This window comes from Bison bison, unplaced genomic scaffold (assembly GCF_000754665.1).
Source record: "Bison bison bison isolate TAMUID 2011002044 unplaced genomic scaffold, Bison_UMD1.0 scf7180017864098, whole genome shotgun sequence".
NCBI lineage: Eukaryota > Metazoa > Chordata > Mammalia > Artiodactyla > Bovidae > Bison > Bison bison.
The window spans coordinates 54,288-79,258 of NW_011494670.1; the positions used below are offsets into that span (position 1 = coordinate 54,288).

The 24,971-nt window shown below is 44.3% G+C and overlaps 1 protein-coding gene across 1 annotated transcript; it reads right to left on the reverse strand.

Moving 5' to 3' along the window:
* Positions 1–1,020: 1,020 nt before the first annotated feature.
* HHLA1 (HERV-H LTR-associating 1) lies at positions 1,021–24,472 on the reverse strand. The gene is made up of 16 exons (XM_010838589.1): positions 24,394–24,472; positions 23,189–23,248; positions 21,590–21,649; positions 19,404–19,484; positions 18,828–18,911; positions 18,379–18,462; positions 15,049–15,132; positions 14,784–14,840; positions 14,583–14,675; positions 11,404–11,667; positions 9,306–9,551; positions 8,105–8,173; positions 7,707–7,781; positions 4,573–4,729; positions 2,297–2,379; positions 1,021–1,106 (listed from the first exon to the last, which is right to left on the reverse strand). Exons 1-16 carry the CDS (start codon positions 24,470–24,472, stop codon positions 1,063–1,065), a joined length of 1,620 nt encoding a protein of 539 aa, XP_010836891.1. The 3' UTR covers positions 1,021–1,062.
* Positions 24,473–24,971: the final 499 nt, after the last annotated feature.

Consider the following 24,971-nt stretch of genomic DNA (forward strand, 5'->3'; position numbering starts at 1 on the left):
CCAGGTAGTCTAAGCTCACAGGGTGATTTATAGCAGAGGCCTTGGGTCAGACAGTGTTAGCCTGATGCATGGAGGAGCTGGAGCCTGAGTAACATGGGCTCTTCATGTTCCCACATGAGAGTTACTCCAGTAAAAACCCTGGACTCCATGGCTGGGATGAGTTTCCTGGTTGACAAGATTCCATGAATGATCCCATATATCATTGCTGGAAGAGTTCCGTGCGGTCTATGTGACTCCACTTGGAGAGGACAGCTGGAAGCTTGTGTCTGGGCTCTGCCCTCTGTGCCTTTTCCCTTAGCTGACCTTAATCTCTTTTTGCTGGCATCAGTGGGAAAGGTGACTATACCAGCTTTTCTGACTTCTGTGAGTCCCATTAGTGCATCATCCAGTCTGAGAGTAGCCTTGGGGATGCACAGAAGATAAATCAAGACAAGACATCCACAAAACAACGCTTTCATCTCCTCCTGAGGGAAGGTTCTCATCACCTCCTACTTAAGGGGCTTGGAGGATTAACTGGATTCATAGTACAGCAAGTCCGATTAGTTGTAGATTAGCTGTTTGGATAAACTGCACAGAGAAATCATATGTGACTCTCTCCAGAGGATGGGTTCATTCTTCCTCATCTGTGCTTGTGTTGTCTTCCTGAAGCCCCAGGTTTAAGTCCCTTTGGGTACTGAGAGCCTCGGTGCCTGGGCTGGTTTGCTCGTGCTAGTCTCACACACTGCACACCATCTCTTCAGTCTCAGTCATCGTGGGAGCTCCTTGAGCACAGCTACTAGGCTTCCATGACTTTCACAAGCTCCTTGAGCGCTGCTACTAGGGCAGGCAAGGAGGCTGGCCTCATTTCCCTGACTATGAGAGCTCTAACACGTGCTCTTCTACCTTCAATACCTTACACAGGAAAGAGAGAGATGCTGCTTCCAAAAAGACCCGTGTTCAATTAATTGATGATCTAGAGCTGGAGCCTGGGTGAATTCTGCAAATGCTGCCAGCCTGGGCCAGGGCCCGGGGTGAACAGAGGTCGCCCAGGGTATTGTGAGATCCTGTTGTTTTTTCAAAACCTCAAACAGACTTGCAGATATTCTCAAGGCATTTTTGTTTTAAGGCTGGAAGAAAAAAAAGAGAGAGAGAGAAGGGAATGCTATAGAGAAATAAACTCTGGCTCAGACTATTCCCAGAGGGCCAGTATGCGGCAGTGCACTAGACAGGGCATCACTCAGAGTCAGTGTCAGAGAATGAAGGAGCTCGTGCAAGGACTGGCAGTCCAGTGATCAAGACTCCACTTTCCAGTCTTTCCTGCTGGCTCAGTGATAAAGAATCTGCCTGGCAAAGCAGGAGACATGGGTTCGATCCCTGGTCCGGGTGGATTTCACGTGTCATGGAGCAACTAAGCCCATGTGCAACAACTATTGAGCCTGTGTTCTTAGAGCCCGGGAACTGCAACCATGGAAGCCTGTGTGCCCTAGAGCCTGAGATCCACAAGAGAAGCCACTGCAATGAGAAGCCTGCACACTGCAGCTGGAGAGTAGCCCTGCTCTCTGCAGCTAGGGAAAAGCCTGCACAGCAATGAAGACCCAGCACAGCCAAATATAAATTAATTAATTAGTTAAATAAAAGCCACAAGGGAGGACTGGAGGACTGCATTGTATTTTGTTTGACTGTTGTAATATAATGCACGGCCATATGGCCACTCAGCTTATATTTGAATTACATTTCGCAGGGGTTTTTCAGAGTTCAACTTGGTTCCGTGATTTTTAGGAAGCCAGATTCCCTTGACCAGACAGTTCAGAAAGACGGAACAATAAAATGGCCACACTGTTGCTTTGGGGAACAGACAAACTACATCAGCCACTTTTGTCAGCAGGAGTGAAAATTAGAATGAAGACGTCTGGCCTCTGAGGATGCCTGAGGACAAGGATGGAGGTGCCCCTACACCCCGCTTGTAGCAGGTCACGCTGCGTCTTTTTCTTGAATCATGTGTATACACTTTGCTCTGGTCAGGCATTTGAGTGCTTACATGGCGATTCTCTCCTGTTTCATTTGTCTTTGTCTTTAGAGCTTACAGGGAGACGCAGAGAAGGGAAGAAGCTTGCCCAAGAGCACACAGAAAGACACAATGCTTTGCTGGGCTGACTCCTGCTTTTTTTCAAACTGTTAGGCGAAGGGAACTCAGAAATACCCTAGACTTCTTGTCTAGGATTCATGATCGTCAAGTGAGTTACACCTCCTCCTACTGATCCTGTGCTAAGGCAGAGTTCTAGACCTTTTTCGTAAAATAGTCTGGCTGTGTACTTACTGTGTGAATGGAACACCCTTTTCACCCTCTGACAGATGTATGTTGCATTCTTCAGAAACCAGGAATAGTAGTCAAGACAATACCTAAAGATCGAAATCACAGGCGAGAGTAATTATTACCCTTTGTGGATATTAGAAGAGAACCATCTAAAAAAGAAAGTCATAATGGCTAATTATTCACAACAAAAAATTCTCTCTCTCCATCTTTATAGGCTGTGGGAGGAAAGGTAGAGAATGAGTCTTCACAGGAAAAAGTTCAGACTTTGAGTCAGAAAGACTTATTCTTCTACCATCAGGACTTGCCAGGACATGTGACTTCAGGCTGATTACTTAATTCTTTGAGCCTTAGTTTTTTCATACATAAACAAAAGACAATAATAGAATCTAAACTCTTAGGGTATCTTGTGGAAGACAGGAGACACTGTTTGCAAAGTTCCGCAACGGTGCCAGAATTACCATTAGTGATGGTAATGGTACCATCAGTGATGAATATCATCTATTTTTGTGTGAGGTGGTCAGAGTACAGGGCTGTTAGAGTTAACCATGCAGCCAATACCTAGCAAGACAACATCCTGCTCTTGGCTGGTGACTATAGAAATTGTTTCAAAGGCCTTCAGTGAAAAGGTCACACATATCATTAGGAAGAAGAGTTTTCTGTGCAAGTTGTATCACTGGCTCGATGTCGGACTCTGGGAATCTACTTCCCTGTCAATCCTTCACCTGATATACAAGGAGGCTGGGCTAAACATTCTCTAATTGCTTCGATTTCTATCATTCTGTGATTCTAGTATTTTCTGTACTGTGCTAAGTTGCCTCAGTTGTGTCCAACTCTTTGCGTCCCCGTGGACTGTAGCCCACCAGGCTCCTCTGTCCATGGGATTCTCCAGGCAAGAATACTGGAGTGGGTTATCATGCCCTCCTCTAGGGGATCTTCTTGATCCAGGGATTGAACTTGCATCTCTTATGTCTCCTGAACTGGGACGGGGAAGTCTTTACCACTAGTGCCATCTGGGAAGCTTCTGGGGAGCAGCAATTGCTCATGTAGAGCTTGGCAATAAAGATTTCCCAGGTTCTATCACCTTCAATTTACCTGGAAAAGGAAAATCCCTGGGCAATTCCATGGACAGAAAAGCCAGGACAAAAGAGCCAGACATGACTTAGTGACTAAACAATAGACAAAATGCCCTGATTATTCTCTTCTAATAAATCATACCAGGCTGAAGGCATTGGCTTAAAGCTCAACATTCAGAAAACTAAGATCATGGCATCTGGTCCCATCACTTCATGGCAAATAGATGGGGAAACAGTGGAAACAGTGGCTGACTGTATTTTCTTGGGCTCCAAAATCACTACAGATGGTGATTGCAGCCCTGAAATTAAAAGATGTTTACTCCTTGGGAGAAAAGCTATGACCAATCTAGATAGCATATTAAAAAGCAGAGACATTACTTTGTCAACAAAGGTCCATCTAGTCAAGGCTATGGTTTTTCCAGTGGTCATGTATGGATGTGAGAGTTGGACTATAAAGAAAGCTGAGCGCCGAAGAATTGATGCTTTTGAACTGTGGTGTTGGAGAAGACTCTTGAGAGTCCGTTGGACTGCAAGGAGATCCAACCAGTCCATCCTAAAGGAAATCAGTTCCAAATATTCATTGGAAAGACTGATGTTGAAGCTGAAACTCCAATACTTTGGCCACCTGATGTGAAAGGCTGACTCATTTGAAAAGACCCTGATGCTGGGAAAGGTTGAGGGCAGGAGGAGAAGGGGACAACAGAGGATGAAATGGTTGTATGGCATCACCAACTCGATGGACATGAGTTTGGGTAAACTCCAGGAGTTAGTGATGGACAGGGAGGCCTGGTGTGCTGTGGTTCATGGGGCTGCAAAGAGTCAGCCACGAGTGAGCAACTGAACTGAACTGATCTGAGGGCATTGGGGCTCAGGGCCACTCAAAGTCCTCTGTAATTATTCCAGCAGATGTAACACAATGTAACACAATTCCAGCAGATTTGTAACAGCAGATGCAGCAAGTCAACTTGACAACACTTGACTGCACTGTGGAATGGCCACCCGCCTTGGCTCTGGGGACCCAGAAATGAATGGGGTTCCATTCTGGCTCTCAAGGAGGTGACAATACAGCAGAAGACCTACTGGGGAGTGCATTCCTCAAGGTACCGCTGTCACCTGTGTGTTAGTTATTTAACGCCTGGCTGCCTAGTAGCCTGCAGAGGAGCTGAGCAGAGTTAGAAGCCTGTAAGTACTGGATGCAAAGAATACCTCCCGGCCTCCATCCTGGGCTCTCTCTTCTGGCTCGTGCAGAGGCATTGCTGGAAGAAGCGACACAGCTCCATCAGACAAGGGTTGAGCTTCTGCACTGTCAGCGCAAGGGGAGCAGTGGTCATAGCCCCCTCCTTAGGGAGCGGCTCAGGACACCCTGGAAGATGCAATCCCAGACCAGTCACATCAACAAGCATTTAGCATGCATCTTCCCCGCAATGCAGGAGATCCCGGTTCAATCCCTGGATTGGGAAGATCCCCTGGAGAAGGGAAAGGCTACCCACTCCAGTATTCTGGCCTGGACAATTCCATGGACTACAGTCCACGGGGTCGCAAAGAGTTGGACACGACTGAGCGACTTTCACTTCACTTCTCTTCCCTTTGTTAGGGTCTGTGCTGGGTGAATATTGTCTCGCCCCTGGTCTCAGGTAGCTCTGGACCAACAGGTGAACATGGCCTTGCTTCACCGTGACTATCAAAGCTGCTGTGAGAGATCCTAGAGAGGAAGAAAGGTGAGGGACCGATTCCTGGAGGAAATCAGAGATGCTTTCCTGAAAATTCCTCGAGAAACTTTACCTTCCTCATTAGATGGGTGGGATGATGGATAGCTAGAGCTAAATAGAGATAGATAATATGGGTAGAGATGGGCTTTCCAGGTGGCTCAGAGGTAAAGACTCCACCTGCCAATTCAGGAGACGAGGGCTCAATCCCTGGTTTGGAAAGATCTTTTAGAGAAGGAAATGGCAACCCACTCCAGTATCCTTGCCTGAAAATCCCATGGACAGAGGAGCCTGGTGGGCTACAGTCCATGTGGTCACAAAAGAGTCGGATACGACTTAGTGACTAAAGAACAACAACAGATACAGATATAGATCCAGACTGTTATTGTTCAGTCACTAAGACAGGTCCAACTCTTTGTGACCCCATGGGCTGTAGTCTGCCAAGTTCCTCTGTCCGTGGAATTCTCCAGGCAAGGATACTGGGGTGGGGTGCCATTTCCTTCTCCAGGGATAGATCCAGAGAGATACAGCCAACACATTTTCTAAAATTCAGTCCGACCACTGCCCCCATCCGCACCTCTCGTGCATTTCTTTAGAACCTGGAGAAAAAAGGGCTGTAAGTTCCTATGGTAGCATAATCAAATCTTTGTCTGAAAGGCCCATTCACCATTTACTGCAGGTTTAGAGCAGGGCCAAGGCAGATCTTAGGTGATATGAAAAAGGAGACATGCACGGTCCAGCAATTTAATAATGCCGTGTTGACATATGACTGGATGGTGCGGGAACGTTCAGGAAACTAGTCTTGAAAGGCATCCAGGAGCCGGAGGGACCTGAGAACTCAGCCTTTGAAAGACTTACTTTGTATCCATTTCTATCTTCTGCAAACTGGCTCCACGGAAACAAAGGAGAGAGCTGGACCTTCAAAAGTTGGGAAAATGTAGCACAGACCACAGAAACCCCAAGTTCTGAACCTCTGTCAGGAGTCCTGAAAACCCACATGCAATCCCAGAACAGGGTTTTCTCTTGAATTCCGTAAGAATGAAGTACACACCAACAAGGGCCTACTGTAGAGCACAGAAGACTCTGCTCAGTGTTGCGTGGCAGCCTGGGTGGGAGAGGAGTTTGGGGGACGACGGATACATGCATATGTATGGCTGAGTCCCTTCAGGGTTCACCTGAAACTGTGACAATGTTGTTAATCTGCTACACTCCAATACAAAATAAAAAGTTAAAAAAAACAAACAAAAGAAGTGTGCATACAGGGATGGCCTTTCAAACAGAACAGAAGTTAATGACACTCAACAGCTGGGAGTCGAATATTTCTTTTTTTTAGGGCTTGACAGATGTAAGTTTTTATATATAAAATGGATAAAAAATAAGGACCTACTTTATAGCACAGACAACTATATTTGATATCTTATGATAACCATAATGGAAAGGAATATTACAAAATATATATATTGCATATTTGTATGTAACTGAACCACTTTGCCTTAGAGCAGTGATTAATGTGACATTGCAAGCCAACTATACTTCAATTAAAAATTTAAAAAATTTTATTCTATCTGCATGTATTGCCTACATTAAAAAAACATATTTCAAAAGATATAAAAATAAGATTAAAACATGAAAAATAAAAAATGATAATAGGGCTTGATGACACCAATATAAGTTTTTCTAGTTTGCATGGGCTGTAAAAGAGCTTCTAAGGGTCATTTTATTTAATTTTTTTCAGATGAAAATCCTTGGGTTATTTTATTTGATAATAATGATTGTCAATTTCTTTAAGTAACTGTAACAGTCTTTTAAAACAAATTATTTTTTTATTTGGCTGCACCAGGTCTTAGCCTCAGCATGTGGAATCTAGTTCCCTGATCAAGGATCAAACTCAAGCTCCCTGCGTTGGGAACAAGGAGTCTTAGCCACTGGACCACCAGGGAATTACCACTTTTTTCTTTTTATTGTTAAAGTTATCCCAGTTCTTTCTCAGTTCTTTCTTTCTTTTTAAGTGAAGTATAATTGCATTAAGGGTTACATATTGTATGATCCTAGTAATATAACTTATTTTTTGGGGGGGCAGCACCATGCAGCATGTGGGATCTTAGTTCTCCGACCAGGGATCGAACCCACGCCCTCTGCATCCCTGCTTTGGAAAAGCATAGTCTTAACCAGTGGACTGTCAGGGAAGCCCCAGGGGCTGAATTTTGGAGTCATCCTTTCCTCCTTCCTCTCTTTCTGCTAACATCATGCTCATTGTCAGAATGGCTTCCATTTGCAAAGCGTACAGCACTTTCTCAATGGGCATTCATTCAATAAAAGTTGTTTAAATTAAGTTATATGGTGCTGTCCAGTTCCAAATCACTTCCACACACATTATCTTACTCAATACAAAACCCTGCAGAGGAAAGACATTTTTAGTGCCCACAATAATTATTATCATTCTCGCTTTACAGCAGAGAAAACTGAATTCTGGAAATTGAGTGCAGGAGGGTACCTCACCAGTAAATAGCAGAGCTAGGATTTAATCCCAGCAGTCTGAATCTAAATTTATCAAACAAACCTCTTTTTTTTATAGTACACAGCTTCACCCAAAACAAACAAGAGCTAGAGGAGTGACAGGGCGCTGGTACATACTTGAAAACTGGTGGGTTCCTGGGATCAAGGCTGACTCTTCACCAGGTATAAAGGTCCACACGGCAGGGAGGTAACCTGCATAGGTGACAAGGGCCTCACAAAGGTCAAAATGAAATGGTCTTGGGTTATACAGACAACCAGAGAATCATGGCATCTTAAGGAACTCTCAAATCTAGAGAGAAATTGTAGTCAAGAAAGAGGAAGTGATTTGTGAAGATTACAGGGCCATTTAACAGCACAGCAAGACTTCGTTCTCCTGCCTGTTTTCCTTCTAGAACCAGTAAAGTACAATAGCAAGCCTGGTCTGCCTGCAGACACCCCCATCACCATGCCACTGCCCTTAAACTACGCTTCCCACCTAGGGTATAGCATTGCCCTTTGCAAGGCCACATTCTTACCTGCCTGTGGATATTTGGGGGCTGGAGCCTTGGTAGGACTTGGAGTCTGTGTGCCAGGGGTGGATGGACCTGGGATGAGAAGAGAGAGAGGTGAGCTTGGCTGTCTTCTAAGGATGCCTGAGCAGAAGTGGTACCCTGACACCAGTCCTGCCCTGTTCATCCCCTGCTGCCTGTCAAGCCAGGTGTCTGGTAGGATGCTGAGGATGCAAAAGTCAGTTAGAAATAGCACAGCTGTGAAGAATGCTACAATCCACTGAGCACAGTTGCCTATAACAAGGGCATCTGGCTACAGGGATCAGAAGAAGTCATTTTAAAAACTCACAAACCAGGCTTCGCCGGTGGCTCAGGGGTAAAGAACCTGCCTGCCAATGCAGGAGATGTGAATTCAATCCCTGATTCTGGAAGATCCCACATGCCAAGAGCAACCAAGCCCGTGAGCCAAAACTACTGAGCCCGAGCTCTGGAGCCTGGGAGCTGCAGCTACTGAGGCCCGAGCACACCCGTGCCCTAGCTCCACAAGAGAAGCCACTGCAGTGAGCCTACGTACCACATGCAACTGGAGAGAAGCCCGAGCCGCAACAAAGATCCAGTACAGCCAAAAACAAATAAACAGAATTTTAGAAAGCACAGAAACCACTTTTGTCTGGTTACAGGAGTAGAAAGTATGGAAAATTCATGACACTGCAGTGATGAAAAATCAAAATCCTCTCTGCTTCCCAGATACAGTCAAGGTTAACATGTTGTGAATTTCTTTTCAGTCTTATTTTGGTCTATTTTTAATTTTCTGTGTATATTTATTACACACACATGCATACACACATAAATACATAAACAAACACATAATTGGAATCAGACAACAAAGTTTCAGGCCATCCTCATATTGTGATTATATTTTAATGTGCATATCATTATATTTATATGTAATTAATAGAGGTAGGGGGCTTCCCTGGTGGCTCAGTGGTAAATAATCTACCTGCCAATGAAGGAGACACAGGTTTGATCCCTGGGTAGAGAAGATCCCCTGGAGAAAGAAATGGCAACCCACTCCAGTATTCTTGCCTGGGAAATCCTATGGACAGGTGGACAGAGGAATCTGACAGAGACTAGCGGGCTACGGTCTATGGGGTCACAAAAGAGTCGGACATGACTCAGCAACTAAACGACAACAACAGTGGAGGCAGGAGTGAGCAATCTCTCTTACCTGAGGTCGGGCTGGTCTGGATCGGGCTGCCAACTGCGGCTGCTGTCCCGGCAGGAGGCTGGGAAAGGCTCCTTGTGTTCATAGTCTCCTCGGCCTTAGGAGATGTAGGCAAGGAGGCAAGGGTCTCCCAGGGAGGCCCTCCAGGAGTTTTCTCGCTGGTGACCTGAGCCCAGGGCGTGGGTAGAGTGGAAGCCTGTGCCTGTCTGTGGGCCGTGACCCTTGGAGTTCTGGCCACCTTCCTAGTAGCTGCAGGGTAACAGGGCATGTACATGCTTGACTGCCTTGATTCAGATGTAAAATTGACAAGACATTGACATATAATCAAAGGGTATATGCAATGTGCACGCATAATATAGATTATCCAGGGACTTCAGCTCTGTCCTGAACTGGAATAAGGGGACCAAACTAAACTTCGTTTTCCTAAGTACCAATCAAGAAAAAAATTCTCCAAATTCCTAGGTCACTAAACAATCAGCTAGAGTGTGTGTTTGGGGGATGGTGGACTCTGTGAAATGTAAGCAATACATTTCTAATCATATGGCATAGTGGAAAGGTTACAAGGTTTAAGGTGAGGAGACCTGGAGATGTAAATTCTGTCCCCAACTCCTCTGTGCTGTGAACTTTGGGGCAAGTTACCAAACTCTTTTTAGCTTTACCATTAAAATGGAGGTGATGGTGGTGATGGTGGCAGCCTGACAATATCACAGGATGGTTATTAAGACAAGCCTTCTCTTGTTGGTCTTTTAAACAAAACTCGTCAGATGGTTTTCACTTGCTTATTCCCATGGTAGGAATCAAAAAAGTTTTTTTTCAAGTTTTTACAAAACTAAACTCCTGGGAGTATCTTAACTCTATAATTTAAGTTGGAAACAGTTGGCATTTTAAAAATATTCAGATTTCTCATCCAGAACATGATATATCACTTTATTTAAACATGCTTTTATTACTCTTGTTAAAGTTTTAGGTAGTTTTTCTTACATAAAACTAGCACTTTCCCTGTTAGGGTGATAGCTAGGTATTTTATGATTTCCCTTGCCACCTGTAATCACATCTTTTTTCATGTTATACCAGAAGGTTTTCTTCTTTTGTATAACTGTCTAGGTGCAGATATATTACTACAAACTTTTCTAGTTAGTGAAGCTGATTCCTTTTCCTCATTTTTGTTTCCCTGCCTGCCTGACTTTTATCAATTCTCATCCTTCTCAGGGGAGCCTCTCTCTGGGTTCTCTAGAATAATAGCTCTTTGTAGGCTGAATAACAACTAATCAGTCTGCTTGCCTATGCTTCTCTCCCAGGTCTGAGAGGTCAGGAAAGAAAGAGAACATTGATAGAGCTGTGGGGTTCTTTTTAACAGCTAGCCTGGGGTCTGATATTAAACACATGCATTGACAAGTAAATGAATGAATGAATTCTGGTGACTCTGGTCCAGTATTGGAGCTCATTGAGACATAACTGTCTTTTAATGAAAGAGTTATCTCAGTTGTATCTTATTCCAAATAAGATTAGCGTACCTTTTACATTTTTAGTGGTAATACCACTGATCAGTGTCCACAGACGTGATGGGAAAGGAAGAACTTCTCAGCAAGTCATTGGCAGCAGCTTTCTACACTGACATCAAGTCATTAACATATTCTTGGCATCATTATCCAGCCTAACCCTGCCTACCATAAAATATTGAGTTCACTTCATTTCATTAGTGTGTGAATTTCAGGAGAGATATTCCCAACCGCTTTGCTGAAATAAAAATACCTGATGTTACAATAAAATACAATTATGTAAGATATTACTATTGGAGGATGCTTGCATGAAGTGCACCAGGAAACTTCTGTACTATTTTTGCAACTGTGAATGTTGAACTACTTCAAAATTTTAAAAGTTATAAAAGTAAACATTAGAAAGACATTATGCCAGTGATATTCATCACCTTTGCTTATAAGAATTAGACCCAGACTGGTTCACATCTCTTATTTAAGGGATGCTAAAGAAAGGGGTTAGTGGAGAAGAGATAAAGGAAGGATTTCACTTATTTATCTGAGCCCAGAGGGAACTGGGGTGGGCGGGCAAACAAGACAGGAGAGGAAAGGGTGAGAAATCTTACTGGAGGCTGGGAGGGTGGGAGAGGGCATGTCCAGGGTGGCTGTGGCTCTGGCCGTGGCCTTGGTTGTGGCTCTGCTGTGACGCTCAGGAAGCACGTTTGTCTTCAAGGTCTGCTCTGCCTCTGAAGGAGGCGTTGTGTCTGTCCCAGAAGAGGTCCTCAGAGCGGACACTCCAGCCCTCTGGGCTTCACGTGGGGGGCTTGTCCTCGGTAGTGTTTGCTGGCTTGTGGGTGTGAGCTGTGAAGTCGGGGCCGACGCCGTGGTAGCTGCACATTTAAGGAGACACTCAAGAGCAGCTTTACTATGCTGATACTTTGGACACAAAGAATTGTCGAGCCACTGGAAGATCATTGGACGGTAAATACACAGTACAGAGGTTCAAAATCACTCAGAACAGTACCTGACATCACCAAGAAGAGGGTTTCTCCTTCAGTGAGCTGAAACTAAGCTGAAATATCAAGCTCTGAAAACACTGCAGGAAAAAGCCCTGTGCACAAAATGCAAAGCTGTCAGACCCAAAAGCATCAGACACTTGACATGTTTCCTGAACAGAACCTGACTCCCGTCAGAGTCCTTGCCCACCTGGCAGCCCTTTGCTCCTCCGTGGCTCTGACGCTGGTCCCTGGAAGAGTGCTTAGGTTTGCTTAAGTGCCCTGGGGGTATAACTAGGGGCCAGGGGTGAAATCTGGGAACTAGGGGTTCTCAGGCAGAAACCACTTGAAAGATGGGCTCCCACAAAGACAGCATGTGCGTGCATGCCAGTTCAGTCATGTCCAACTCTTTGTGACCCCATGGACTGTAGTTCCCCAGGCTCCTCTGTCCATGGAATTTTCCAGGCAAGAATACTGGAGTAGATTGTCATGCCCTCCTCCAGGGGATCTTCCCGACCCAGGGATCGAACCTGCATCTCCTGCATTGGCAGGTGGATTCTTTACTCACTGAGCCACTCAAGAAGCCCCCTACAAAGACAGAAGGAAGGCTTCATTCAGAGGAAGAACCCCTCCCCCCAGTGTCCTTGGATGCTCCATGAAGAGAAGGAGGAAGAGACTCAAGTGTTCACCCTCGGTGAAAGGGTGGCTTAGGGAATGGGGGCCCATGTCAGAACAGGACAGGCTCCCAGTAGCCCATAAGATCTCATCCTCTGGGTAGACGAAGGCTGGCCTGCAGACAGGTGGGGTTTCAGCCCCTAGTTGCCTGTCTGGCAGGCAGCTATGTGTTGGGCACAACCAGTGCAATTGCAGAAGGTGGCCCTGCAACCTTATTTCCTCTCTCTTGCCTTACTTCTGGGCTCAGCATCACTCCACATGCACCAGAAGCCTGGCCCTTGCTCCCAGATGAATGGACATGGGGATGAGTACCTGCCAATCAAACCATCACTGAGACAGGTGACTGCTGTCAAGCACATCAACTTTGGGTCAACACAGTCTCTCTTCCCAGCTGTTGCTTGGAAAATTTACAGAAAGAGCACAAAAGGGGAGACCTAATTGAGACAGGGAGTGGAAAGTCATGGAAGGACTCTCTGAAGAAGTGAGATTGGCATAACCCTCAGATCTGTTCTCAGAATTGAAAGGAACCTGCCAATGGCCCATTGCATCTCTTTATCAAGCACAAGTTGATAACTTCCATAACTAAGAGATGCCCTTTAATAAGGGGTTCCCAGGTTGCACTAATGGTAAAGAACCCCCCTGCCAATGCAGGAGACATGAGACATGGGTTTGATCCCTGGGTCAGGAAGAGCCCCTGGAGGAGGGCATGGCAATCCACTCAAGTATTCTTGCCTGGAGAATCCCAGGGACAGAGGAGTCCGGTGGGCTACAGGGCATGGGGTCATAAAAGAGTTGGACATGGCTGCAGTGACTTAGCACAGCCTCACACCCTACCTACAATAAATACCAATCAAGGCAGCCTTGTGAAGTGGGATTGGAGGTTGACTGCAAACTTCATTTCACTCCAAGGACACTGATGAAGAACCTACTGTGCACAAAGAGCACTGTGAGGCATCAAGAGGAAGGCAGACGTGGAGCTGAAGGAGGCTCAGCCTCGCCTTCAAGTGTCAGTCCTTGAGGAGACACACAGATAAAGTCGTCTGTGACTCAACCTGGAGTAACAGAGTCCAAATGAGTGCTGTAGGATTACAGAGGACAGAAGACTAATTTTGGTTAGGTGATTTTGTTGGAAAGAAGAGTCAGTAGCTGAGTTAGCCATTGACAGACAAATTGGATTCTGAAATACGGAAAAGTAGGGAAGTTCCATTCTGGGATAACAGCAAAATTCCAAAGGTGTGGAGATGTATGCCATCTGCAAGAAGAGGCAGGGGTTTCAATAGAGTTTTAGCAAGAGATTTATGTAAAGAGAGTAGATGAGTGTGGGCTTGATGATAGAGAAATGTATACTCCTTGCTAAGGATTTCGGATCCTCTGCTGCTGAATTAGGAGTTCTGAGCAGTAGAAAGATATAACCCAATTATATTATAACTATTTTGGGAATGGATGGATATTGCAGAGAAATAAGAGACTGGGTCAAAGGAGATTGGTTCAGGGGCTGCTATAGTAAAGGTAGATGATGAGAACTTGAACTAAGATCATCAGAGCAGTAGAAAATAGTCTTGGAAGATCAGCCACATTGCAGAAACGTTATTCAGCTAGAAATGACAGCTAAGTGTAGAAGAGAAAGCTTTAAGGTGACCCAAAATGCCACCTGGTGCCAGAGAAAATGCAGGAAGATGGGGAGGTGTGAGTATGGAGGGGCAGAAGATGGTATCTGGGATTGGATGGTATCTGGTATCTGGATGGCATCTGGGTATTATGGAGTGGCAGTGTTTACAATAGGGTCACAAATTCAAATATGTACAAAAGTCAGGTACTTTATATGAGAAAAGAAGTGCAAGCCAACAGGGAGAGGTGAGGGCTATGGAAAAGAAGAGAAAAGCGTCTCTCCTAACAGAGAGGATGGCAGGTCAACTCCATTTGCTGGCTGCCAGGGGTGAGAGGGAGGACCCAGGGCTGCCAGGTCTTTTGACAAAAAAAAAAAAATCTAGAAATCCAAAAAAATTTCAATGACAAAATCCTCTGATTTTAACACAACACAGCTAAATAAAATACCTGAGGGCAGCGTTCAATCTTCAGCTTGCTAGCTGGGACCTTGGTCTGGAGACTCTATTGTAGGAGTTTGGGAGGGTTACACTCACCCAGAACACCAGATATGTTGCTGGCAAATGTGTAATTGATAACAGGGGACTTTTCCACCACCTCCCAGAAGTCAGAAAGATTCCGTCCTGCAGAAACCACAGCAACAGGGTCAAATCTTGGGCTTACCTGTTAGAGAGTTTGCGTGTAATTCTCAGCTTAGAGAGCTGGTCAAAGAATGGCTGCTGGTGGTTCACCTGACTTTCCTGTCATCATGCAGATGAAGATGCAGTCGGATTCATTCGTTTGACTCACTGCAAGACAGACCAGGACACAGCAGGACTTAGCAATGGGCCTGAAGCTGTTAAGTCTTTGGTTGAAATGAAAGTTAAGTTGGAAATTTCTAGCTCCAGTTGTTACAGGAAGACAAGGCTAACTCCTGATTTGGGAGCCCTGCTTTTTCGTATTCCATGCTGAGTGCCACATCTCAGTATTTGCCGAGCATTTTCAAGACGAGCAGACCTGAGAGGATGGAAGCTGACTTAAACATCTCTGTGAGGTGGCTGCTGGAATTTCCAATGATGTCCACCAGGAGGGCAGTGAAATCTGCAAGACAGATTGAGCAAGGTTGCATTTCTGAAGCTCGGTTTAAGTTTCAGAGAGGTGAGAGGAAAAGTACATTGTATGTGGATTTTTCAAAGTAAATTTAACAAGTTTGATTTAGTTCAGTGTATTGAGGAATACTAACAACCATTTTTAATATTACCAGTTTCTTTTTAAGTCTTAATTTTAGTCAGGCAGAAAACTTCTGGATCTACCACTGTAATCTCCTTTCTTCTCCCATTTCCCTCCCTGCCTGCACCGCACCCCCTTTCCCTCCTGCCCCCCACCATCCAAACCCTTCTCTGCCAGTACCAAAGAGCTGTGCAAGACCAGAGTATTGAGTAATGAAAAGATCAGTAATTTTTTGACTTGTTTCCCTTATACCTCACGATTTCATCTCATTGATTTAGAACACCAAATTCACTGGGTAGGAAGCAGTTCTGCAGACATGGGATGTAAATTTAAGTAACTTCGGATTTTCAAAACGGTATCAAATCTAGTGGTGGATTATAAATGGCAGACTACCAAAGGAGACAAGAACTCTACACAAAATAGACCAAGGAAGCTCTTCTGCTGCCCTCCGTGTTAAGAAGTCTGATGGGAGGAGACTGAGACAATCTTACCACATTTCAAGCTGTAAAATCTCTCTCTGAGTGCATTCTGAGCAAGTCTTAACGTGGCGGGAGCCACTGACCGATGAAAGTTCCCATTACGCATACAGCTGCCTCCTCCTCTGCTGTCCATTTATCGCTTTCCAGGACCCAGCTAGGTTTTGGCTTCTACAGCAAGGAGTATTTATTCTAGGAGCCCCAAACAGTGAATTTTGAAAGACACTTCTGAGGTCCTGTGGATAGTTTCCCATCATGCCTTGCATAAATGATTGTTTTCAGTAATAGGGCCATGAGCTGGGGTTGGGGGCGAGCTTTGAAAATATAGAACCCAGAGCATTGAAAATATGGAACTCAGGTATGAAAAGGAAATATGACAACTGGTGAAATGTATGTATCATGTGAGGCCAGTGGGAGGCAGGTGCTACCCTCCGAGCTGGAGTCTCGGTGCCATGTCATCACCACGCCTCATGGGTTCACGGTTGGTCTCCTGGAGGCTGCTGCCGTGGTGCACCTACATAGTGTGGACACTTGGCCATGAAGACGGTAGGCCTCCTTCATGATGTCTGTTTAGACCAGTCTGTCCCTAGTCACATTGGTAAACGTAAAAACTGAAGAGGGGAAGTACTTCATTTCTCATGCCATCTATTTTCTGTTTCTCAAAAGTCTCCATTGCTATTAATTCATTCATCTAACATTCATTGAGTGTCTACCATGTGCCAGACATCACTGAGGCACTGGAGGACTGTGTAAGACCCCATCTCTGCCCATCAGGAGCTGAGATTAGTGGGGGAGAGAGACTCATAAACAGACCAAGAAACTGCAATCCACAATTTCAGTCCACTATTAATAGCACATACATCATATAATGAGAGTTCCTTGGAAAGCAAGAAGCTCAAACCAGTTAATCTTAAAGGAAATTGACCCGAGTACTCTTTGGAAGGACTGATGCTGAAGCTGAAGCTCCAATACTTTGGCCACCTGATGCAAACAGCTGACTCATTGGAAAAGACCCTGATGCTGGCAAAGACTAAAGGCAGAAGAAGAAGAGGGTGATAGAGGATGAGATGGTTGGATGGCATCACCAATGGACATGAACTTGGGCAAATTCCGGGAGATGGTGAGGGACAGGGAAGCCTGGCATGCTGAAGTCCATCAGGTCACGAAGAGTCAGACAACACTTGGCAACTGAACAACAACAACATTAATATCACATGGAAGCTATGAGCATGGCTTTGGAGCCCAGACACCAAGGATGGAGTTCAAATTCTGTGCAAGCTTCAGAGAGATGAGGAAATTTCCCAAGGTCTTAGAGTATGTGGCAGGGCTTGAATTCGAGCTGAGGCCTGCCTTATGCTAAAGCACCAGCTCTTCTGAAAATTTCTACCACTGCTCATACACATCTCTTACTCAATACATTTGTCAACTCTCCTTTTAGAGCTGCTCCCACAGTTGGGTCCTAGCCTTGGAAGAAAATCAGTTATCACTGACTCGAAGACATTCTTTGTTTCGGTGAAAATTTGAATTATCTGATTGATTAACAACATGTAGATGAATGATATCGACTACTTTCATATGTAATAGGAAGTAGGGGGAAATTCCTTTTTGTCTCTCTAATTGGTGATGACTTATGAATGTCTCAGTACTCAGTGTCGACAAGGATGAGGAAAAGCACACACTTTCAAACATTACTGATAAGAGTGTAAACTTATGCAAGATTTCTAGAGGAATTTTTTTTTTTTTTTTAGAGGAATGTTTAGTGATGTGAATCATCACAAGACCCCCTTCCTGTCAGACAACAATTCTATTTTGAAGACTTTATCGTATAGGAATAATTGGACAAATACTCCAAGTGATTGTACACAGGTACTCATCACAGCATTGTTGAGAACTGTAAAAAAAATTTGCATCAGGAGGAGATAAATAAATTATGGTACTTTTTTTCAATGAATATTATGAATTCATATGAAAGAAAATTCATATTTATATTCATTGGAATAGAATGTTTTTTAAGACCTGCTGATTAGTTTAAATAAGATTATAAAACATCATAGAAAACATGGTAAATACATAAATATACTGCCTTTGAAAAAAAAAATCAGACAATACCAGGTTCCCTTAATCAACACTCTTCTATTTCAAACCCAGACTCTAATCTTCTTTTTGGAGGTAATCACCCACCCGGTGTTCAGATAGGCATATATTTTTTCATCAGTGCTATTTTACTCAATTTATTTATTTTGCAAGTTCCTTTCTCTAATTGGAAATGTCATGGAAATATTTCCATACACAGACCAAATCTGGTCACATGCACATCTTTATGTACTGTCTATGGCTGCTTTCCAAGATTTAATTATACAGCAGACTATTCAACCATTTTCCTGATGATGGGTGTTTAGATCATTCTCAGATTTTGCTCTTAAACAATGATACATTTTGTTCTTGCCCTTCTGCACAGACAGAACTATTTCTTGGTAGGAAACCAAGAAAGGAAATCTCTGGGACAATGAATAGGCATGTATTTAAGCATAATAGATATCATGGCATTTTCTTATTTTAGTCAAAGGAGAAAAAAAAATTCTACTTATAGAAAAGGGAACAAGCAAAATCAGTTGCAAGCCTCATGATGAGTTGTACCAACCTGACAAATCGTTGGTTTGGTTGTTTAAGCAGTAGCAGTACCGCGTGGGGAAGTTGGCTGGATCCACAGTCTTCAGGTTGGAAACTGTGAAGAGAAACGAAGTACACAGCAACCCTGACACATAGCCTGGCCCTGCCTGTCCATCGCTTACCATTCTTAACACCAAGAAGAACTTGGCAAGGGGAGAAGGGAAGGATGGATTGGGACTTTGGGATTGGCAGAAGTAAACTATTAATATGGAATGGATAAACAACAAGGTCTTACTGTAGAGCACAGGGAACTATATTCAATACTGTGTGATAAACCATAATGGAAAAGAATGTAAAAAAGAACGTACATATACATCTATATATCTGAATCATTTTGCTATATAGCAGAAATTAACACTGTAAGTCAACTATACTTCAATAAAATAAATTAAAAATAAAAGAAGAGCCGGCAGCACTTACTGTTATAAATGGCCACAGAAAACTTGTGGAAGGCGAATGAACTGTAGGAAGTGACACTCAACAATGAGAAGAAGTTCTTGCTATCTGCCAAAGATACCAAGATAAAGAAAGAGCAAATGCCCACCAACAACACTGAACAGTAATAGAAATTACTAAATCGATTATAGAGGTTTAACAACACAATGAACAAATAAAAATAAAATAATGAACATTGAAAATAATAAAAATCAAAGCAAACCCCAAAATGCAAAAATACATGTCCCTTGACTAAATTTCTTGATCTATCTTTAAACTGGCAATTCTCTCACAATATAGCTATGATTAGCGATGACTACACAGGTGCTGTGTTTGGAACTCATCTTGCTCTCAAAATGCTGGCAGGCCTCCTACTTCATTTGGATGTTTTCAATCTCATCATGAGTTAAGTAGGACACACATCCTCCACTCAGAACACAAGGGAGTTGAGATACGCAGAAACAGCATGGGTCTTGCCCAGGTCATGGAGAGTCCAGAAGTGAGGCAGGAAGAAAACAAAAATGGACCTGGATTGTGCTTAAAAAAGAAAAAAATGGTTACCTTTTAAAGCTCTATTCAGCATCCCATTCACCAGCTCGGTGAGGTTAAGTGCAGACAGATCGACTGACCTTGCAGGCAGTTCTGAAAGAGATTCAAAGATAATGTCACCAGCAGGCCTTTCTTGGCAACAGAAAAAGTTCCTCATTTCCAGCATTCAGGCAGATGTGCCTCCTGTTTGGACATGAACTCACACTCTGTGTTGGGCACAAGGATTTGGAAGCTAAAAGGCAGTTCCTGTGACAGCTAAGGACATACACAGGGACAAGCAAGAGTAGAAAGGAGAAGTCTGGGTAAAATACAAGGAACACTTATTTTAGGGAATAGTTTATCTCTGCATGTGGAGAGAGTAGAGATTGGCAGGGGAGGCTCGTGTATATCAGCTCCAGGAAACTGCAGGAGTTCTCAATGTCCTATATAATACAAATAATGACATTGTCTAACAGAGAGGCTTGGATCCTGGCTGACCTTTGGCCTCACCAGAAAGACTTTGTTTTCAATTCTAGAATTCTGATGCTTGGATTTCATCCTCAGAGATTCAGATTTAATAGTTCCCAGACATCAGTGGCTTCTCAGCTCGCGCTACTGGTAAAGAATCTCCCTGCCAATGCAGTCAGTCAGTTCAGTCACTCAGTCATGTCTGACTCTTTGTGACCCCATGAATTGCAGCACGCCAGGCCTCCCTGTCCATCACCAACTCTCGGAGTTTACTCAAATTCATGTCCATCGAGTCGGAGATGCCATCCAGCCATCTCATCCTCTGTCATCCCCTTCTCCTCCTGCCCCTAATCCCTCCCAGCATCAGGGTCTTTTCCAATGAGTCAGCCTTTCACATCAGGTGGCCAAAGTATTTGAGTTTTAGCTTTAGCATCAGTCCTTCCAATGAACACCCAGGACTGATCTCCTTTAGAATAGACTGGTTGGATCTCCTTGCAGTCCAAGGGACTCTCATGAGTCTTCTCCAACAGTTCAAAAGCATCAATTCTTCAGCACTCAGTTTTCTTCACAGTCCAACTCTCACATCCATACATGACCACTGGAAAAACCATAGCCTTGACTAGACGGACCTTTGTTGGCAAAGTAATGTCTCTGCTTTTCAATATGCTATCTAGGTTGGTCATAACTTTCCTTCCAAGGAGTAAGCGTCTTTTAATTTCATGGCTACAATCAGCATCTGCAGTGATTTTGGAGCCCAAAAAAATAAAGTCAGCCACTGTTCCCACTGTTTCCTCATCTATTTGCCATGAAGTGATGGGACCAGATGCCAAGACCTTAGTTTTCTGAATGTTGAGCTTTAAGCCAACTTTTTCACTCTCCCCTTTCACTTTCAACAAGAGGCTTTTTAGTTCTTCTTCACTTTCGGCCATAAGGGTGGTGTCATCTGCATATCTGAGGTTACTGATATTTCTCCCTTGGACATGGGGTTGCTCCTCGCCTGCCAGTGCAGGAAACTAAGAAACCCGGGTTCGATCCCTGGGATGGGAAGATCCCCTGGAGAAAGCAAAGGCAACCCACTCCAGTATTCTTGCTTGGAGAGTCCCACTGACAGAGGAGACTGGCGGGCTACTGTCCATAGGGTCGCAAAAAGTTGGACATGACTGAAGCGACTTTGCACTGCACACACAGCATGGACATCAGCCCCTAAATCCATCCATCCATCCATCCACCAATTGCCCACATATTGATAGCGTGCAGCCAAGTGGAGAGATGTGACAAGGTAGAAATAGTGCTCAATGCTGCTTTTTATGTTTTTGCAAACAGTGTCTTTTTCAACTCTTACTTAATGTTCAAATAATTGTGGCTAAAGTGATCTGAGGATTGGAGAGAGACTGCAGCCCTGTTGTGGGGGTTGAGAAGTGAAAGTGAAAGTGTTAGTCGTTCACTAAAAGAGTCGTGTCTGACTCTTTGCAACCCCATGGATTGTAGCCCACCTGGCTCCTCTGTCCACGGAATTCTCCAGGCCAACATACTAAAGCACAATGCCATTTCCTTCTCCAGTGGATCTTCCCAACCCAGGGATCTAACCTGGGTCTCCTGCATTGCAAATGGATTCTTTACCATCTGAGCCACCAGGGAATCCCTGGTATCGGGGGTTGGAAATGGGGAGGCGTCCAATGGTGGGAGAAGTGATCTCAGTGGTCCAGGCCTCTCATGGAGCACTGGGCTGTGTGTGAGGAGGGAGTACTCACCTGTAGTGTCAAGAAAAACGATCCCCTTTTCTCTCCTCTCTTCTTCTCTGAGGCTGGACACTGGGAAGAGAAAAGCCTTCAGGAGAAAAATGGAGCATTCAACCCCAACCCCACGCTGCTGGAGAGGCCTCAGAGGTCTGTACTATAACTGCCCTCTGACGTCATGAAGGTCAGCATCGCTGAATGCACTGCAATCCCTCCCCCACCCCTGGGCTTCTAGTCTCCTTGAACTGGACGTGCTCTGCTGAGTCACTTCAGTCGTGTCTGACTCTGTGCTATCCCATAGATGGCAGCCCACCAGGCTCCCCCGTCCCTGGGATTCTCCAGGCAAGAACACTGGAGTGGGTTGCCATTTCCTTCTCCAATGCATGAGAGTGAAAAGTGAAAGTGAAGTTGCTCAGTTGTGTCCGACCCTCAGCGACCCCATGGACTGCAGCCTTCCAGGCTCCTCCATCCATGGGATTTTCCAAGCAAGAGTACTGGAGTGGGGTGCCATTGCCTTCTCCAGGACGTGCTCTAGAAATGCACATTTTAATCAATAGACAAGCTGATTCCCATGCAGGGCATATAATCCACCCCTTCTCTTCACTGGGATGGGAAACTGAGGCTCAGAGAGCAGAAGAAACTTGCTTAAATTTGCTCAACCAAGCCCTGGTAATAAAGAGTCAGAACCTACTTCCAGAAGAGGGAGTCACTTGCCCACTCAGCAAATTTCATGCTGCCAAAGAAGAGAATGTCAAAGGAAATCTTGAAATACCAAAGGCATTCATTCATTCTTTACTCTTTCAATAAACATTCACCTAGGGCCAAGCAGAATGCTAGGTGTTTGGTATAAATAAGTCAATGGGAAAGGACCCTGTCTCCGTGTCTGCAGAGCCTATTGTGTGTGGTTTAGAGGGAGGAGAGACACTCACGTGTCATCCCATGTGAGAAGAGTCAAACAGGGAATATCAAGATGCTAGGAACACCTCTATCAGAGAACCCAACCTGTTCTCTGGGATGGAGGAGACATCCTTGCAAAGCCGAGACCTGAGAGGTCAGCTGTTTTGGACTAGATGCCACTTAATCATACTGCATCATTTACTACTATTGTTGCAATGATTACTTTTCATGTCACATTCCAATGGACAGGTGCTTTGTGCCCATTTTATAGATGAAAAAACCAAGGCACAGAGAAACTGGAAAATGGGTCATTGTGTTACAGCATGAGTCAGGCTTTAGGACTGGTCTAGTTACCTGTTGCACCAAGCCAAGTCCCATCTTTTTCCTTCTTAACTTGTTTATTTCCAGATGCTGGAATAAAAGTTTTCATGAGTAAAATGGTATTGTGGAAGCACAGCCCCAGAAATTTATAACATCCTTAAAAGTCATCTTATCCATCACTCCCTTTGAAGGATGAGGAATTGAAGTCCAGAAATGTTAAGTGATGTGCCTAAATCCCACCTCTGGCCAGTCATCCTATTCCCATCTCCACTCCTCACCCCAGATTCTGGCAACCACCTTTCTTATCTCTGCTCCTTTAAGTCTGACGATTTTAGATTCCTTGTAGGAGCAGCATCATGCTGTATTTGTCCTAGGAAGGAACACCTGTTCATTTACCTGTTGTAGGTAGGAAAGTCATGACATTTTCCTTCTCAGCTTCTCCTCTAAAGGAAGACACTAAAGTCAAACAAAAAGATTTCATCAGAGAAATTATAACACAGACATAATATCAGAGAAAATTTAATCCAAAATAAGCCTTTTAAAGATGAGAAAATTGCATTGTGGACTTGCTTAAAATCCAACATGTACTTGGCTCATTCATTCACTAATTTAGTCATTAAATATTTATGGATTAACTATAGCAATGCTAATAGTTCATCATGCCATTAAGCATCTAGATTTTAATAGACATTGTGTGTATTAGATACTGGGAGAGTATGATGAAACAGATAGACACAGAGTCCGTCCTTACGGAATTTATAGTCTAGTAGGGAGGGCAGACGTGAAGGAAAGGAAGACCCAGGGATGTCATTTCAGACAACGCTAGTTATGCTGAAGGACATTTGGAGCGCATGGAACAGGGAGCCTGATCTAATCTCAGTGATCTGAAAGCCATCCCTGGGAGACGATGCTCCACTGAGATCTGAAAGGTGAGCATATTAGAGCAGAGACAAAGCTGGCTCAAGGGTTAGTCAGTGTATAGATGACAGTCTGAGCCCAGGGTCTGAGATGGGCAAGAGTATTATTTTACAGACTGGAAGAAGGCCAACATGATGGAGCAGAAAGGATGGAGACAAGGGATTGTAGGAACTGGAGCCGGGGAAGTAGTCTGGATCATGTAGAGCATATAAAGACTGAGGAAGCTACCCAAAGAGAAGAAGTAGAAAGTCATTGAATACTTTTTGGGAGGAGGAGGAAAAAATGAAGGATGAACTGGGGAAGTGGCTTAATGAAATGTCTGAGAGAATGCCTTAGGCTGGTGAGTAGAGAACGGTATATGGAGAGACGAGAGGAAGAGGAAAAGCAGGGAGCTGGTTTTGGAAGCTCCAGCAAAGGGAAGATGATGCTTTGGACAAGAGTGGTCACTGTGGAGGGGAAGAGCATTCTGTTGCATAAATGGGACTCGAATGCAACAGAATAAATGGGACGAGGGACAAAATCAGAAATGGGGGATTCGCTATTGTCATTTTGATTAATGGCAGTAGTAAATTTGATCATTTAAGATTCTGGGCTGAAACACTGGATGCTACAATTCTCTAAAGAACAATGAATTTTCAAACAGAGTTTATAGACCAAGACATTTGACCTTTGACTAGACCCACCTGTGTTGAAAAGGGACAGGACACAAGTGAGATCCAGGCACAGCCTCACCAGAGGACCACGTAGCAGGAAGCCTGGCATGTTTGTGATACTCTGGCCCACCTGGAAGCAAGCAACACAAGCACGTGGAGGAAACCAGCTGAATTACTAACCACCTTGGTGCAGAATATCCACCAGGGAAGTAATATTGAGAACACCACATGGGGCATCACTAGAAATAACAGTCTATAAAAGGCATTTATGGTTCTGACTGGTGAGGTTATGCAGAGGTAACAAATTAACTCCACAGCCTCACTGGCTGAAATCAACCACAAAAGTTGATTTCTTGTTTACAGTCTGCACTTGCTGCACATCGGTGGGGAAGTTGGTTCTGCAGGGTCACTCAGGTGCCCCGGATAGTGGAGGCTTCACCTTCTGGACATTCTCCATCCCTGTGGCCGCCTTAGTCATTGACTCATGGTGGCAGTGGAAGAGAGAGTTGGAGGATTACACCCCGACTCCTAAATGCTCTGGCAGGAAGTGACATGCTCGTTTTTATTGACAGCTTTCCACCAGAATTGCTCGTGTGGTCCTGCATAAC